Source organism: Blennius ocellaris (assembly GCF_963422515.1).
Source record: "Blennius ocellaris genome assembly, chromosome: 18".
In the NCBI taxonomy this organism is placed as follows: domain Eukaryota; kingdom Metazoa; phylum Chordata; class Actinopteri; order Blenniiformes; family Blenniidae; genus Blennius; species Blennius ocellaris.
In genome coordinates, this window is record NC_137667.1 from 14248200 (window position 1) to 14267702 (window position 19503).

Here is a 19503-nt window from a genome sequence, read left to right on the forward strand (position 1 = left end):
CACAGATGAGACGTAAAGGCAACTAGAACAAGGAGGACAGAGCGAGACTGACAAACTTGGGATGTGGGAGAGACACATATCCACGCACAGGAACGAGACAGAGGCAACGGTACTCAAGGGCCGTCGGCAAAGGAGCAGGAGCAGAGAGGAGGACATGAGGACTGAGCCAGAAGATGCTTTTCAAAAACATAGGTGAACAATACCAACAATGGTGGCCTGCAGAGTGTCATGACTCCCAGTCCATTTTCTCCTGGGACTTGGTAGTTTTACAGTTCGTTCAGCCATAATATCAATCCAATTTCATTGTCTGTCCATACAAAGGTCTGTGTACTCGCCATTGTTAATGTTTATAGCATATTGTTGTGCTGCGCATGTGTGTTTGGTTCCATTAGAAAAAACTGCAAACTGTGCAAACGTGTGGCCTGACATGCTAACTACATCGTTTTCAGTGTTTCGGGTAAAGAGACGTTGTTTTTAAAACTTTGCCATGAGATGAGAGATGAGAAATGAGAGGATAAAAAACATGAACACTAACTCAATTGTGACAATATGCATGCTTTTATTAATATACAGTATATGCATTTAGGTGTTTGACCATATACATTTTTAATGTACTGTATATACATTGTTGGGCTTTCACTGCGAACAGCTAAGTAAGAACCCAGGGGTACACAGAGTAGCTCTCGAAACGGGTTTAGTTGCTGTAAATTTGTAAAACATTTTAGCAGCGTAAATGATCTAACATTTCCTTTATTGCTTCTGTTTCTCAATGTCTCATAGCTGCACAGATCTGTGTATTGCACTGACCAGTGTAGCACCGAGAGCTTCTCAAATTAGATTAACCGAAGTGTCCGGATGCATTTCATTGCCGCTTGAACTTGTATTAAAACAAAGACTCGTAGCATTGGGGGATGAATGTGTTAAAGGTTAATTTGGCATTAAGTTACATTATAATAAAACATTTTCCTTCCACCACCACTTTGAAAGGGTAATACAGGAATCCATCTAAATGCATATACTGGCTTCCATTTGCTGCATTCATTATTCATAGACGTGAGGAAAACCAGTCACAGTCTTGCAGTTTCTTGGGTCCTCATCTATTTTCACCTGCTTTTCTCTTGGTATGTTGTCAAAACAGGGTTATCCTTGTGTTGTTTTCTGTTTTCTCTTACAAAGGCTCAAATTTGTCATCTATAGTTAGATGGTAAAATTGATCTTTGCTTCGCTCTTGCCCTCTTCTGCTCACATAATATGCTTTATTTTTGGGCTTATGTGATCATACATGGTTTGAATGCTTTGCCTTAATTTTGACTGTTTTATATGTGCAATCCAATGATGGCAGTGAGATAACTGTGTGTGGTAAGTAAAAGTATTGGGCTATGTGTACATGGGAATAACGAGTATCCTGGGTTTGGGCGGGTGTAGTGGCTCATGTTTCATGAATATTACAGATCTCAAGTGAAGTAGGCACATTCTATAAACTGAACAATCTAAATGTTTTAAATGGCAAACAGTGTTCATGTGCTTTACAGCGCTACATGTCACATCACAGAAACATGTGAAACTACTAACACAACTAAACTTTGTAAAGTGGAAGTGTGCAGACAGACGGGATACAGACGATGAAGGAGTAAAAGGTACAGCAGTGACCAGGAAACCGTTCAGGTGTGAATAAAGTGTCACATGTAACATGCTGTGCCAAGATATTACACATTATATACACATGATGAGCATAGTTATTATCACTGCGAGACTGTTGGACATGTGCACAGCGCCCCTAATCTTGCATGATCTCACGTGGCTCCTCTCTTCATGGCACTTTGCAGCATTGTCAAATTGGTCTTTGTATCAGTATATCTTTTTCTATAGGATGTGTCAGACAGCACACGAATATCTGAAAGAAATATGATGACATTGAAAACGTTCAGCAGACAAATAATCAATTTAATTTTAACAGTGTTTGTGAAGACCCTCCAAATTAGATTCTAACTATCTATTCTATTTATACTGCAGAGTTTTAGAGTTTAAAGGAAACAAGGTTTTCCTCTGGTGCTCTGTATTAACATTTTGTGGAGCTTGAAAATGGTTAAATTCATAGTCGTTTGCTGTGCTGGACCTAGATCCTTAATGAACAGCCTGTTACACATTCAGCATGCACTCTGACAAAGTATATGTGGGTTTCCAAATGCTGACATGTCCTTCAACAATCAGCTCAGTGTAGGTTTAATGCTGATTGCCCACACTATACATGTTTCACATCGTCATGTAACATGAAAACTACCATTTACTCACATGCTGCTCGTTCTTTTTTATTCATGACTGATGAGAGATGATGGACATTGTGAAGTAGAGGAAATTCCTTAAAGCATGAGAAGCAAAAGGTGAGAAGGTGCGCATGGAATGTAATCTCAGGCTGGCAGGGGAACATGTGGCTCCAGAGGTGACAGATTGGACCAATTTACTCTCCTTTGCTACATGATAGATGGTATCTGTTATGGTTTTCCAGTGAGTTTCACTGGGTTCTTTCCTCGAAAGGCTGAACGTTATTGGAGACACAGAAGGACAAACCCTCAGCTGTAAGAGTTGTTGGGGACTGGGTATAAATTCAAAAACACAAAAACTGGGATTAAGAGCATATATATTATATTATATATTATTATATATTATATATGTATATTAAAAGAATTCCCCTCTCGCCCTCCGCGGGCGGTCACCTGTTTTTCTATTCCAAGCTCGGGTCCTCTACCAGAGGCCTGGGAGCTTGAGGGTCCTGCGCAGTATCTTTGCTGTATATATATATATATATATATATATATATTATTACCATTATATTCACTGTGTGCAGTGTAGGGCAGTAGTGAATAACACAAAATCAATCTGCATTGTACTCACTCAAATCCAGACAAGTACATACCGTCACCTTGTAAACACATCTTTACTACACGTTGTGTGCATGACTAAAATACTTACAACTGGTGCTGTGACGTGTTGAAAGTTCTACTTTGTGGAGAAATAAATGCAACAGCAGGTCAGATGATAGGTTTCTCTGTCCTTCTCAACTTTACAGTCACACCAGAGATCGTTCACATGATGGATGGATGAAAAAAAGACAGAACACACTGATTTGAGCTTGTCAAGCCATTATTTGTGGCAGTGAAATATGAAGTTGTGGAAGTGTAGTTGGAGTTTGTAGTGTGCAGCCCACGTAGGCTTCCCAGCTATCTGCAGACATGTGATGATGTGCTGTCAACACAAACAGTGAATTCGGAGACGGTTTCTTTTTCTGTTCCGTATGTGCTCAGTGATCATTACGAGTCGTCAATCCACACACAGCTGGGAAAAGAGCCTTATGCAACGTCAGTGTTTATTTCATGTAACGGCAGTATTATTTCAAAATTAAATGAAATTGAAAGGCGTCAGTTTTGGAGACAGAGTCCAAAATCCAAAGGATTCGCGCTCGGTACTCTGCCCCACCGCCTGTTGTGTGCGTTTGCTCCTTCGCCTGTTGAAACATAATCCTATAACTGGCTTTGCATTGCTATCACAACAGCAGAACTTCTGATTTCTGTTAAGCTGCTGACTGTCACACTCGTGTAAATGAGACAATTTGGCAGTTGAGAGCAGCATACCCCAAAATAAAATGTCTGTCCCATCCAGGATTTTCAGGATACTGAAATTCCTGACACTGTGATCCAGTCTTTTAATATTTCATAGAGCCTTTTCTCTTTCTCTGACGAGCTCTAGTATTTACTTCTTTATGTTATTTTTCTACTCCTCCTGTCTCTCTGGATTTCACCTATTCCTTTCCTTTTTTTCTTAAATCTCTCATTTTCTGTGTTATGCTTTGCATGCCGTTGCAGAAGCAATAGGCCTCGAGCTGTTTTGCTGACTCGACACATATCCCCTCATAGTTTACCCCTTTAACTCCCTCCTGCTTGCTACTCCACTGCCAGCATCACCCTTCCCCCTCCTTTACTCTTCCTCTCCTTCAATCTCTTCAGCCACTGAATTTCCAAACCACTTTCAGTGCTTTTATGCTGCTTCTCCTCCCCGTTCCCTTTGTTTCATCTCTTTTTCCCCCCAGATGTTTGCTTCTGAGTGGATGTACAGTAGCCCAGTGCTGAGTAGTCCTGCTAAAATTAGATGATGTCCCGTGTTATTAACACCCGACAACTGGCCACACTCCAACCACCAGCGATCCACATTATCCCTACAGCATGCTGAGGCTACAATTTTTACCGTTTATCACCACTGTATCTGCCTTGCCTGCTGGCTTAAACCAAGAATAATATCTCTTAACAGAGCAGCGTTTGTGATACGGCAACACAAACTCGTCCGTCTCAGCATTGTGCTTCAGTACATTTTTCATTTGTCAGTTTGGCAGATTTAAGTCTTTTTTTAAAGGGGGAGACTCAACCTCACTTCAGTTTGCAGTGCCTTTAGTCCACATGGATATTTCTTCTTTTAAAAAAAAAAAAAAATCATAATATGTACAGTTTACCCTAGTTGCACATTGGGTTGAGTGATCTTAAGTGTGGTTGTGGAAACAAGAGTATTCTGCCTAAAAAAAACAGCAACGAGTCCACGGTGCAAGTTGCAATGATTCGCTGTTGTGAACCTTTCAAAATGAGAGCAGCGTCCTACACATTGACTTGATCTCAATCTGTAAACTTACCTGATAAATGTACATATATCCATATGGTTTCATGTTATTAGAACCAAAGTGCAGCGTCTTTCCATGCGTCCATTCATCACCAAACTTTCACAACAGGCTTCGTTGTTTGTCCAAATGCTGATGACAGAAACATTGAGCCGTGCACCTCCACAAATGGCCATTGTGAAGAGTCATTTAGAGGATTTCTAGGGAGAGGAGCGCTATAATACATGCAGGGGCTGTAATATTTGTGTGTTGGTGAATATTGTCAGGTCTTCTTCTGTGTCTGATGTTTCAGTGTAACAAAGAGCATAGACCGAAGTGGAGCTCTTCCTAAATGAGGCGTTCGAGCACAAAACAAGTAAACTACAAGAAAATGTTGACTGGTAATCATGTCAATTAAAGTATAGGCACATATTGGTACAGTAGGTGCAAACACAGGTCACCCACCGAAGATGCTGATGATGCTTCTGTTGCTGACTTTGACATTAAACTCTGCCTACCTCCATGCAGGCGGAAAGGGAAGACAGAGTTTTTCCAAATCTTCACTTTGGTCACTGTAAACAAAAGGCCTAAATGCTTTGTAATATCAACGTTTTTACTGGTATTCGTGGAAATGGGGCATCAGTGCCAGATCGTCTTCATTCCTTGTGTCAAGAGATCCCATGATTTACGCGTTTTTCCTTGTGTACTTTCTGGATTACTGTTTTTAAATGCCCCCTGCTTCCCGAGTTTCTGACAATAAACCCTCTAAAACTTGACTGCTTCTGGGTTCACCATCCAGTGTGAGAGTGATGAGGAAGCGACAAATACTCCGTGGCCCCAACACAGTTTAATTGTTTGCCTGCATAATAAATCAAACGTGTCAGGAGGGATTATTTATACAAGGACTGTGTTAAATAAATCACCACTTTGCTCAACTCTGCACTTTCCTGCGTGTGTGTAGTTGTGTGTTAGTGCCTGAAGAGCGCATTCATGTGTTATTTGCTCGCGTTTCAGTATGATTGCATGACAGGGCTCGTGGTTTTTCTTTTTCTTTTTTTCCTTTTTTTCATGTATGAAATTCACGAGGGAGCGTGATTCTTCTTTTTGCTCCTTCTGCCATTGATGTATCAGGTGCTGCTTCACAGCTCCGGCAGAGGAAGGGGAAAGGAAAACAAATTAACACGAGTCAGTCATAGCGCCTCTTAAGAGCTACATTGTGTAAATCTCTTAAGCTCGAAGGGTTAAGGCCCGTGTCCAGAGAGCTGTTTTAGCTTGCAGCAGGCAACGAGCTCCTTGGTGGGATTTTAGTCATTGTTCCTGCAGTTGCTTAGCGACTGTTAAAACCCCGTTTAAATAGCTTCTTTTTTCTTTTTTTTTGCTCAAGTTGAGATGTTTTTAAATTTTACTGACCAGTGTGCGGCTCAGCAGTTCTTACCATCCAGAGCCCCCCTCCCGACCTGAACCAAGATGACCATGTCAGCATTATAAAGGGAGGTCCCTGGTGGACCCGCAGGATCCCTCTCTCTCTCTGTCTCTCTCTCTCTCTCTCTCGCTCTCTTGCTCGCTCTCGCTCACTCTTCTAGCCTTTTCCTTGTAAACTACCTCATGCATGCAGAAGGAGGTGTTGAGATGGGTGACATGGAATCATAGATAATGGCCGAGGTCAAGGTCAGCTGTAGAATTAAGGGTGATTTGTGTGGCGTCGCATTGCAAGGACAAGTAGCCGAGCTGAGATATCGAGTATGTGACAGGGCTCTTTGGAACATTGTTTCTTCTCATCACAGTGTGGCTTCCTAGCTTATTGCTGCAACGTCCCTGTTGATCGTTCTGCCTCGCTCCTCCTTCTTAGTCTCGTGGCTCTTAATGTCTTCCTTCTCCTGCACTCTTATTTTGTCTTTCCAGCACTCTGTTCCTTCTGCTTTCTGTCTCCCCACTTACCATTGCCCCATCCCTGTCTCTGGGCCCAGTGCAGATCAGGCTGTGCCCTGTGGCCCCGCCCCCTCGGTGGCAGGGTGATGTATGAGTGGCTCGCTTTGACGTCACTTCAAGCCCAACGTCATAGCAACTCAGTGCTCCCAGGCTTTCTCTCTCTGGTGCTTTCTCTTACTGCCTCTCCCTCATTTCTTCCCTTTGTATCCTCCATTTATCACCTCTTCCTCCTTCTAGTTCTTCCAATGTATCTCTTTTAGCTCTTCTCCTCTAGTGTTTCCCTTCATCCTGGTAGTTTGTGTTATTTTTCACCACCGTGGTTCAAAATAATCTTGCCTCTCTGCATCACCAACCCTTTGTTCTCTATTCACACGTTCTGAACTTTATTAAAAGTTCCATCTTCTCATTCTTGTTACTATTTATTCGTCTCTCAAAGGACACGGATAAACACAGATATGACGTGTTTGAGGTAAGAAAACAAACAGCCACTTTATATTTTATCGGGTGACACAAGGACTCATCCCTATTCAATTACATTTATCGAAACCAAACCTATTTGTGGGCACCGGGGTTTCATAAAACCTGCAGTCTGTTTCCCCCACAGCTCCCTCTCTTTTTGATTGCATTTCTTTGCCAGATGCCCAGTGACTCACCTTTATTTGTCAGTTGCCCGTGGCTTTGACAAAAAATAAATATAAGGAAAGCAGTATGAAAGTAAATTATCAGTCAACTTTGACTTCCAGAATAGCTTGGGAAAATTTCATCAGACTTGACAAGACGAGAGGCTGACCCACTTTCTGCTCTTCCTCTCCCTGTCTTCCGCTGTCCCTCTCTCTCTCTGTCTTCTTGTCTCGCTGCTATCGCTGCCTCGCGGTCAGTCTGTCCACTTTTAGAGTTGGTGCAGTGTGGTGAGAGGGATGCAGACTGAGATAGAGGTCTCGCCTGGCTAAAACCGGATGAGGAATGCTCTTGTCAGCAACTGTGACACATTTCTTACTGAGCATGTCCCATGTGGATCGAACGGATCCATTCTGGAGCTACTTTGGATCGTTTTGGTTCAAATAACTGGGGGAAAAAAAAGAAAACAAACAATTAATTGTTAAGAACTGTTTGTTGCGCAGTGATGCATGTCATCCTAAAATTCAGGAATGCATTTTGCTGCGCAGTAGCAGTTCTACGAGGATCTGTTGATTTTATTCTTTGTCCTTTCCACTTATGCACAACACAGATGATGCGGCATGAAATGTATTACTCATTGTGTACCGGTGATTTACTCCACATGCAGTGAAATGTTTGAGGGAACATAATGAGTAAAAAGCATTCAATCATTTACATGTACATAAATCACCTTAATGCGTGTAAGTAACTGTAATCAATAATGTTTGGTTTAAAGACCACATTGAAAGGAAGATCATGTTATTTCCCTGCAGTAACTTTGAGTGGTTACCGTCTTTCTTCTTCTTACCCAGGGACTTGGCTTTCCAAATGTTGTTGTGCTGTGTCAAATGCCAATGATGTGAAAACAACCCAGAGAAATTGAAATTATGTTGTTTCCCACCCTGGTGTGAAATGGGGGCAAAAACACACTGCCAGAGGAAACATGTATTTTTATAGGAAACATATTCTGACACGGCATTAATAAACAGCTCGCCCGTGCCTGAGGTTCACTGAAACGAATGTACAAGCCTTCATGTGCTGGATAAAGATCGCATTACCATCAGATATTGAAAGCAGCAGGAAAGGCTGGACAAATAAATATCACAGGTGGTGTGTTTCTTTGAGGATGAAGTGCTTCTTTATGAGGTAATCTTGTAATTACTAATGGATGAAATAATTGCCCATTCTGTACAAAATATTTATGCACGTTTACAGCACATAAATAAAAGATGTGTTGGTGTTGTCAGTTGTTCAGCTTTCTGGATTTTACTGGATTTTTTCTGGCAAAGGTAAATAAAAGGTCTTGATATTGTCTTCAAGGATTTTTAATGTCTTATACATGCCAGTGTCCAGAAATGTCTGTGAATATACTGCTGCCTTTTATGACAACGTGCACTTGAAACGCATAAGGAAAATCCTGTGTTTTCGGATTTGATGGCATGAATTTGTTGATGCTGGAGGCTTTCACCGTCACGTATGCGTTGGCGTGTATGTGTCCTTCATGATAATGTGAGCGCAGGATGGCTCCCTCCCTTCAGAGCGGAGGAAGTCTGAGTAGTTTAAAAAGCACAACCTTAAATCCTCTCTCTTTCTCGGCCCCTGGTAGATTTGGTTGCCAGGCAACATTTGGAAAGAGTTTTTGGTTAAGTCATTCAGAGTTCGGTGGTCTGTTGTGCTGCTGCGTCTTTCTAACATCCTGACAAACACCTGGATCACTCCGCTGCATGCGCCTGTTCTCGTCATTATTCTGTGAAACATAAAGTAGGTACAGAGGACGTTTTCTAAATAATCGGTCATAGAGAACACTTAAAAAAAAAACCTAAAACAATTTACTTTGTTTTGAAAGGATGATGTTATGTCCTTGAAGAAATCAAGCAAAAACAGAAAGTTGTTTCCTACTTGAGTTGTTACGACTCCAGTATGTGGCTAAATACTGTTTTCTTCTAAACTAACAGGGAGAAGTAAATATAAAAATATACGGGAAAAATATTGATCTTTATTTAGTATTCATTTTCCTGGTTCCATTTAGTGGATCTTCTTTATGCATTTTAGAAATTTGAAAAACTGCATTAGACAACATAATAACAGATGCCAGAAAACTACTGAAGACATTGATGATTTAAAATCATTTAGACTTACTTCTTTTGTAAATAACATCATGTAATATATATGACCAGTTCTACTCTACTGTATAAGAGATTCAACTTTATTATTTTCATATGATGATGTATCTTTATCTTGACTTTGAGGTATAGGAATTTCCTTTAACATCTTAGGGTTAAAATGTCCATTTACATATCTTTTAGGGAATGGCCCATATAATATAAAAATGATGCAGAAAAATCACATTGCCCTTTGTCCAACTTTTCTTCTCTCTTCCCCAAATATGGGCAGCATTTATCAACTTTCTGCAGATCGATTTCTATTTTTGGACAAATACCTGCTTCTGCTGATTACCTTCATGCACAATCAGTAATTCAAGTCACGCTTCAAGGTGGTAGACAATATTTTTTGTGTGTTTGGACAAACAGCAGTAATATTTCATTACCTCTCTCATCTGATTTCTTCTCTGACCTTAGAAAGGATGTTAGGAAAAAAAAAATTTGTAAGAACCTCATTAAATAGGCAGATCTGGGCTTGCTCACCACTATTTGCACATTTGGCCTACATGGAGGTCAGTGTTCCTCTCCGAGTCTGTCTTTTTGCCTGCAGCAGTATCCTGGAGCATGCCGGGCATACCAGGTCAAGTGGACAGAGCGTCGGGGTTGTCTGTGCTCATCTGCTGGCTGTGACAATAATTTGGTGCGTGCTGATGAGCTTCTTGCCTTCCTTGAAGACGGGGCACTTTTGCTCTCTTTCCAGGGTGAAGAACTTCATGCTTTGAACATTCAGCGCTGCAGTGACCTTCTGTCGCTCTTTTGTAGTCCCTTGGTTTGACCGTTAGTGAAGCTGCACTTGTTTTAATCCCTCAATCCAGATCATGTTGTGTTTTTGTTTAAGCTTTCACGGGAATCAAATTATTAAAGATACTCAATTATTCGGAACTATTTAAACGATTAAAGGTATCCAGAATACAGCTGCATGTGAATTAGAGTGGCAAAGCCTGGATTTGGGAGTGAAAAGCTCATTAAATGTACATTGACTCCCTAGTTGGACACTCATGCAAGGTTGTTTCCTTTTTCACTGCCAATTCTGCTCTCTAATGATCCTGCGCTTTATTTGTTTGAGAGGAGGTCACACCTCCATCAGTACAGTGGCTGTCTGCAGCATGAGACGGATGTTAAGCTCTCAAGGGCTCGCCGCACGTCGAAGCGGTGGCTCGTGGCCAAAAGGATCTTTCTACATAATGATGGCTTCTGACAAAGATATGTTTATCACAGACTTGGTGGCGCCCTCTTGGTCTCACAGTTCAAGTCTATTTGATTCTCCCGGGAGCTTATTGGCTAAAATCCAATGCAGCCAGTGGATTTTTCCTGGTCAGGGCATCATGGGTGCAGAGATAGCGTCCCTTAATTGCCTGCTGAGAGTGGGGGAGGACAAAGCTTAATCCACCTGAAGAGCGGAGGGCAAGGTTTCAGGCAGCATTGTGGCTGTACTAAACCTTTGATCTCAGACTGGAGAGGATGGAGGGGACAGCATGTACTCGGCTGTGATTTAAAACTGTGCACTTTCTCTCGGCCCAAAAACGTTGAGTCAGGTGTCATTTGGTTAACTTGTTGGCATTACTAACTCCACAAGCTACAGAGCAGTATTTTCTTCCCCTGTCGAAGTGTTTGTGGCCATCTGAATAAACCTAATCCAATTTAGCTCTTCTGTGTGCCTCACCGACTTGATGGAAATGTCTCTATTTTTAGTTTCTCCTACATTAACCAGCTTCTCACTGAAAACAGCTATATATTGTATTGAAAGGCGGTGTTGATGAGAGCTGAAGGAGTAAACTTAATAGCCTTTTATGTAAATTCATCCATCCCATGTGCACACTTGACAGATTAAAATGAGGTCTGCTGTTTCTGCAGTCTTATCTATAGAAGTGAGAACGCTGCCTCCTATACCTGGATGCTCACCATGCAAGCTGACTGAGGCCTTGTCCACCCGAGCCAATCCCGCCGTTTCCACGTGGCTGCATGAAATGGTGTTGTTGTGTGGACAGGGCCTTGAATCCACTTACAAAGTAGATCTCAGCCGGATGGAGTTTTAATAAAATCTCGTTAAAGTATGAAGGTCATCCATACATGTCAGTATTCTAGCTACAGATCCGGAGGAGTGGCAGCCTCTCATCATATTCTTTGGACGCCATTAGTTCTTTGAGAATTATAAAATGGTAGAAATACCACTAAATAATCCCTATACGTTTTGGGTTAAGTCCAGCACACCGCATTTCAGTGGAGTTTATGAGAATTACGTCATGGGTGATATGCAATGACTGTTATGTCCTGCATGTGTCCATTGCTTGGGCCAATGGTTAAAATAAATGCAAAATATGTTGATATTGCACTGCGAAGTGGATTAATCCAAAAGTTCTTTTTTTTTCCTTGCCTTGAACCAGACTTAAACCAGTGAACACTACCAATTGGGATTTACTCATTGAGCAATTGTTTATACAAAATATTAATTGTAAAAGACATTTACTTAGTAGGTGCTTGACAAATGGTGATGATTATGTAGCCCTGCTACTTGTTTGAAGAAATCGACATGATCTTGTACCTGTTTATCCGTCTTCATCAGACCATTTGAAACTCTTCTTTGGACACAATCAGACATGCAACATTGGTGAATTGATTGCATTTTGTACAATGTGAGGACCACAGCTCTGGCCAATGAGGATTGATCTGAGAGAGGAAGTCACTGTTTCATTACAAATACTTGCAAACCGAGGAGAACGAAAACATATGTAGATAATGCACAATGAGTTGAGGACGTTCCCATTTTGAGAACACAACATGTGAGCAGATAGCTTTATTGTGGACACAACTCACTCCTGGAACTATTACATGAAGTACGACGACTTAATAAATGATGCTGATTCCTGTCTGGGGACTGGAGGCACAGTTTGCACTGCGGGAGAGGAGGACTCGATTATCGGTGTTTGCATTAGACTCTTAGCTCTACCTGCTACTGTTGTCAGGTTTTTTTTTTTCTCCTTAATGGTTCAACAATCTAACATTTCTCTTATTCTTCAGCCTTTCTATTATTACATAGATTCCTTCATAATGGCTGTTAAAAAAAGCTACATGTGTCAAGCTGCATTTTAGTTAGAAGGCTCTGCAGGCATTCTTCCAGTTGCTGGCTGCATGCAGAAACACACCAGCCCCCTTCCCCTACACATTAATGATGAGCAATAGCGTCGTCCCCTGGGTGTTGTGCCCCCATATGAAACATTGCCACCCCACACCTTGGTCCTGATGCTCATGGGAGGAATGAATGGATGTAATCAGTAAGCTCACCCATTCATTCTCTGTCCCTCTCCTTCTTTCCCCTCTCCTTTCCCTCTCTCTGTTTTTTATCACAGTTGTCAATCTGTTAACTGTATTCTCTCTCTCTCTCTCTCTCTCTCTCTCGCTCTCTCGCTCGCTCTCGCTCTCTGTTTTTCATTATCCTCGCCATTATTCTCTCATCTGCTTACATAATGTCCACCTCTTCTCTGCTGATTCATTTTCCATATATTTGAATGTATGTAGCCATACTTTCCATAATTTCCCCCTCACTCCCGTTACATATCTCTTCTATATTTATTCCTCGACAGCACTCTCTTCTACATGACTATTTCTGTTTGACGGCGGCTGTCTGCGTGGTTCGGGGTTTTCTATGTCATTACGAACACCTGAAATACATTTTGTGTCATGTACCTGACATCTAAGTGCATTGAATCCGAGAGCGTATTGTCTTAAAATAGATCACCTCCTGTCTGAACCCGTCCTCATGGTGTGTAGCGATAGGCTATAATGAGTCGGTGTTTTCAAGAAATAAATGTACAGGAACAGAGATGTAACAGTGTGGAACACTCCAAAGACTCAAATTCTTGACGCCATAATAAAAAAAAGACATGTCGGTTAGATGCAGAAACTTGTGGAGAAGCTACGTCTTTCCTTGACGGCTCACGTCTCAGGTTTGGTCGCCCTGGTGTGGAGTGTTACTGTCAGCACGAGAGCGGAGCGGCCGTCATCCACCTGCAGTTTCTCATCAATGAGGTAAGTCACACAAAACTCAGACTCTGCTTCAGTGTCTCTCTGCTTATTTTGATTCTCAACCACCCTGCACTGACATTGACAAACTCCCTGGAAACTCGGTTCATTAAACTTACATATTTAGGAGTTTTTGCCAAAGAAAAACTGTTCGCACTGCTGTCGACAAGGTCAGTGGTAAAATACATTTCAGCCGGCATTAAAAAAAGAAAAGAAAAGAAAAATCAATATCTATTTAGGTGTGGACTATATTTAGAATATTTTCACTGCCATCAGACAGCTTTTTAATGAGCAGCTGAAGCTGTTGCAAGCTGTTCTTCAAAGCCACCAGACCTTGTTGGTAAAAACAGTGATTTTACTTCAGGAGCTGCTCCTACTATTTAAATCGATTTAAATTTGTGGTACTGTGCTGCTTCACAGTTATTTTTTCTGTAGATCAGCAATGTGAACATGTTGGTATTGTGCAATAACTTAATATTTTCCATATTCTCTGGCGACTTCAATATTTACTTCAGGGACATAATACATCGGTCCATGATAATGTAGCACAGAGGTGTCAAACTGCCTTTATATGGGACCCCACATCCAGCCAAAAGAAATAAACTTTCAGTGATCAGTAAAATATGGCATGACGACTTTAAATCAAAAAGACAATGGGTTTGGGTGATTTAGTCTGATCATTCTTGAGAGAAGTAAACGCAAATTCAACATTCTGCCAGTTTAACAGTCCATTATATCTTTTACTGCCGCATCACTGATCTCTCACCCACGGGGCAGAGCTGCAATCAGCTGTTCAGTTCTGCGTGTCGTTGTTGTTATGTCCATTACTTTCATTAAAACAGTCCAACCTGCTGGAGATGAACTCGGGAGGTACAAATGATTTGTATTGTTTGAGACGTGTTCATACAGTCAAAAGGTTCATAGAATGAAAAAGGTGACGCAAAGAGGAAGGTCAAACTAGCAAAAGTGAAACCAATTTTTTTTATATTTCAACAAACAGCATTTTGAGGTGTGAATGATAAAATGTGTGCATTGTGACTTAACATGGTTTATCTGTCCAATACTGTCCTAATATCATGTGTATATATTTATATGTATGTATATATTTTCTTGTGAAGTATGTCAATGCTGTACTTTCTTGTTTGGTTCTTTTTCAGATTCTGATTTTATACCTCTGTAAACTGCAGCTGTCTTGTCCTATATTGTCTTAATTTTTACCCATTTAAATTAAATTAGCAGCTCAAATTCTCATTCATGATCAAGTAATCTCTCAGATGATGTAACTTTGGGCCCTCAGAGTGACAAAATTTGCTTATTTTAGAGCTTCTTGCTTCTTTAAACTGAGGCTTTTTTTAAAATTGAAAGTTTATCATTACGAGAATACCATTGCGTGCAATATACATTTCACTATGTTTCAAAGCACTCTGTATTCATGCTCTACATGTCAACGTGTTCGGCCAATCAGATGGCGCCGTCCTGAATTAGATGTCCATTGGATTGATGTGAGTGCCTAACTTAAACTGACTTTAAAAAAAAAGTCATGTTTTCAACTTCTTGACTTAAGGCTGTACTTTTAAGGGTCTCAGATTCAGGTTTCTGCGTTTTTTGCTCATGTCATTTAACACACACATGTTGCAGTACCTCACTGTGGGATGCCATCACTGGGTCTCTTTCTTACAGTCAGTACCAGACGTGTCTGAAAAGATTCCTCGGGTCAAGTGAACTGCGTGCCTGCGTGCGTGCTGTGCGCTTGTTTGGACACTGTCCAGCTATTTTGACGAGAACTGTGTGAACTGCACAGCATGTGGAGTCAACTTGTTTTTCACACTCTTTCACTGTAACATTAGATAGGCTTTTGTCAACCTTGTCCCACAGTAATATTACATTTCCCCTCATCTTTTTTGATCTGCCCCCCCTCCACCACAGGGGGTCCATAAGCTCAGACCCTGCTGAGGATGACCACTGTGCCCCTGTCACTGTGGATTTAAAGTGTTGAAAGTTGGACCAAGCATCAGGTCCCAGTTTGCTTCAGCCTTGACCTTACTGAAAAAAGACCCCCCCCCAAAAAACGCATGCTAATTTCAGGCAGTATGTAATAGCCGTTTACGGTCAAACATTAATTTCAGTGAGGTGTGAAGAGTGTGACACATTATATTGGATGAAAGACAACAATTGCCAATTTTGTGAAAGAGCAGTGCAGTTCAGGTTTAATGATGGATGATATCAGTTACGCATCGTAAAACCGCATTCATGATGGCATCCTTTTATTTATTTATTAAGTCTCACAATCTTACCAAACAAATTGTCCATAGTAACCTGGCCGTTATGAAGTAATGGCTCAACTAAACAGTTTGTCACTATATATCATGTCAACAGGGAACACATTAAATCATAAGTCATGCTGATTGACATGTTGGCCTTATTAATTATTTACAACCATTTCTGATTTACCTTGAAAAGACTACAGCTGACGTGTGTGTGTGTGTGGCATCTGCATGTGACTCAGCAGCTCCAACAACCCCCCCGGGGGGATAGAGATGATTTTTTTAGTGCCTCCTACACGTACACTCATATACATCTTCTGAATCATCTTTGTTACCTGGGAGAAAGCTGCCTATTTTAAATTCGCCTCGAGTTTCCAAGGAACTGCGGTCTGAGGAACGCCTGTCATGCTCTCACAGGAAATGTGCAGAAAAGTCTGGAGTTGGAAGCGCGTGTGTTTGCTGACGTCGTCTGTGTCTTGTTTGAATAGTTTGATTTTTAGGTTTTTTTTTCTTTTCTTTTCTTCACGCGTGTCATAAATGTCCTTGCCTCTGCCGTGACAGGGAGCACTGGTGAGTGCTTTGGCTGACGACAGCGTCCACTTGTGGAACCTGAGGCAGAAGAGACCCGCCATCCTCCACTCGCTCAAGTTCAACAGAGAGAGGTGAGTGGTCCACACACAAACAGGCAAATAATGAGGAAGGCTGTCCACTGTATCTCTGTTTTTACACCCCCACCCCCCTGTGGCTCTATTTTGTTCTCTTATTTTCTCAGTTAGTGGTCCACAGCATTTCATTAGACCCTCACACTTTGTCTGGTGTGACCACAACTGTGACTTTCATTCATGAACATGAACGTGAACTGCTAATTTCTGAACAGGGGCAGAATCACAGTTTGCTGCCTGGTTCAACTGTGAGCTTTTTGCTCTCATACTGTATGCAAACAGATGGTTTTTCATTTGGCTAAAGCGTCCGTGCGCCTGCAAAACTGTGCGCGGGGCAAAGAAGGTGACACAGAGACCCATGCTCTCTCTTTCTCTTTATTTTTCTGCCTGCGCTGGTCTCGTAACTAAACACTCATTATTTGGGTCACTTACTCTGCCTCCCCATCTCTGGAGCACAGGTGTGAGGGTACACAAACACCTGAAAGTTTACTGCTGCCAGCCACATGCACAGATAAAACAGAACACAAACACAAACACAAACCAGCCATCATGGTTTAAAGATCTTACGTTTAGATTTAGTCCATCATCATGGATATGTTCTGCTCCAACACATACAAGTGTTTTAGTAATCATTTGGGTTTATTTAGTACAAGCTGGGTACTCTTTAGATTATAGCTAACAATCATGTAAGTAACCAACCATGACACTCATAGAAATAATATTTGGAAGTCAGGTGACATGATGAGAAGTCCCATCAAAAATTCAAGAATTCAACTTTCTCTTGCCTGTAAGCATGAATATTCCAGGTTTGCTTTGTGGACTCTGTGTGTTCATTTTCTCTGGGTACTTTGGTTTCCTCCCACAGTATGAAAACATGCAGTTTGAGGTTCAGTGATGACATGAATGCGTGTGTGTGGTTATTTATTTATGTATTGCTGTTTTTGCTCAGTGATGGACTGGCTCCGTGTTCACCATGCACCAAACTAACTTGGCTCATAGTCAGCTGATGTTTGGATAAAGTTGTATCAAAGACCTATTGATTGTCTACATCCATGTTAAAATCCTGAAAAATAGCATTTTTTTTAACGAGATTTGTATAAGTTCTGCGTTACAAGTGAGTCACGTCACGTCAAAGAAGTCAGCAAGTTCTGTCTCTTAGAATCACAAGCGCGACGATTACCCATCGCAGCTAATCATATCATTGGCCGGCGATCTGTCACTGTTAAAAGTGGTGAACGAGTTAAACGTCAGAACTGATAAAGTGAAAAAAGCACAGACGTGATGGACAGGTGGCCAGCAGCAACTTTTAGGGCGGGTTGTGTTCTTGTGGAGGCGCTTGACCGCCCCTGACATTTAGTTAGCATTGCTGTCCGACGCAATGACCTGGAGACATGGCATCAAGAGAGGAGCGGAGCTACTGCGTCTTCGGAGATGTGGAGACGGCGAAGAGAAACGGCAAAGTCACTTGACACATTTAGAGTGGGAGGAGTGGGGAGGTACGCTCCGCTGGAGTTCAGCTGCGGCGGTGGGAACAAGTGGAGAGAAGCAAACGGGAAATCTTGAGAGGAAAAATAGCTTCAGAAATTTGTGAGTGGTTGGCAAACGGAGTTGAGAGGAACAAAGAAGGCTAAGATGAAGGGGTGGAAGTGCAGCCGCTCAAGTAGGAGGAGGTCTGGAGAGGCAAGCGTACATTCCAGCCCACTCCAAACGTTCTTTCTCTTCAGCAACTTAGAAAAGATTCTGAAGTATAAGTGAATATCATTCAGCCCTTGTTTGTAAATATTGAAGTTTGAACCACACTTACTTAAACAGGCTCCACCAGCTCTAACTGTTCTGAAGCTATAACTGTATATAACTGTAAGAGCAGTTTGTTTGAGGAAGTGCTCATAGTGAAACATCTCACCTGATGACGTGTGACTGTTTGTTTCGCCTTTCCTCTTGGGCTCCAGGATTCCTGTATGGGGCAACACAGTGGGTACAAGATCCCCAGCGTGAGGGTTTTCTCTGAGTACTTCAGTTTTCTCTCACAATCCTCCCAAAAAAACACGCATGTGAGGCTGATTGGTGTCACTGAATTGCCTCTTTGTGTGAGTCTGCCTTGTGATGGACTGGCGACCTGTCCAGGGTGTGTACTTCCAAAATTAGCAGCCCAAATATCAGACATAAACACTAAATTTGAAGAAAAACTATTTAAATCTAGTGAAGTTATGCAGCAAGCATATTTTACTCCATAAGAAATCTTGGAAAAAATATTTTAAAATCAAAATGTAAGATTATACTGTCAAATCAAGGACGAGAAATAAATAAATCATTTTTAAAACAAGCCAAATTTTGTATCATGTCTAAAAATTGGATTTTAAGTCTTGGCAAGTAATTAATATCATAATTTACAGTTTGTCCACAGTCTCCAGCATGCTGTGAAATGTTGGCTAAAACACTGTTGAAGATGAATGTACAAAATATGGTGTCGTGGCTCACAGGATAGGCGTTAGCAGAGATTGTCAGATACATTGAACTGGATGCCTTTGACAATCACGTAAACGGCGCATGTGCTCGCACGTGTTTTAATTTATGTTTGTTCCAAGAATCTCAAGTAGTTTAATCTCTTTTCAAATTGTTGCCTTTCTATGTTTTTAAACTGTGGGTCACAGTCATTCTTGACCAGGACTCTCTTGATAAAGAAATGTTCAAGCCTGATCAGATGTTCCTGGTTAAATAAAGGTTGATTTAAAATTGAAAAGCTCAAGGTCTGTGATTTCTGCCTCATCTGGTAAATTTACACTGTAAATGGTGTGCATCCTCGAGTGGCATTGATCACACGCTTTTCATATTGTGGTTAAGAATAACTCAGTTGAAATTCTTAATATAGTTCACAGCTCCAAGTGTCACTTTAAGCAAAATCAAGAAACAGTGTTTACCATTATTCATGCTGACATGTTGCATTATTAAATGAGACATAGTTGTGAAACCTTTTTTGGTCCTCCACTGCTTATCTGTAAACATCCTTTCCTGTTTGCTCAATACTTGATATTAACAAACATTTCCACCATCAAGAAAAGGACAATCAGCCAACAAGAAGTGCCACATAATTCCCCTCATGAGTAGAGATTCTTAAAGCCAAATAAAAAACTTGTGTTGATGAAACCTTAAATATGTTGAGGCTTATTAGT

At 41.3% G+C, this 19503-nt stretch overlaps 1 protein-coding gene across 3 annotated transcripts in view; it reads left to right on the plus strand.

Moving 5' to 3' along the window:
- The window catches only part of stxbp5a (syntaxin binding protein 5a (tomosyn)), a gene marked incomplete at its 5' end in the record, with an annotated part of 86576 nt that overhangs the window by 21334 nt on the left and 45739 nt on the right, over nucleotides 1-19503 (plus strand). For all 3 annotated transcript variants that reach the window (XM_080513898.1, XM_080513899.1, XM_080513900.1), the window contains 2 exons: nucleotides 13332-13413; nucleotides 16233-16333. In XM_080513898.1, coding sequence (XP_080370024.1) covers nucleotides 13332-13413; nucleotides 16233-16333 — 183 coding nt within the window. The remainder of the gene's footprint in view (nucleotides 1-13331; nucleotides 13414-16232; nucleotides 16334-19503) is intronic.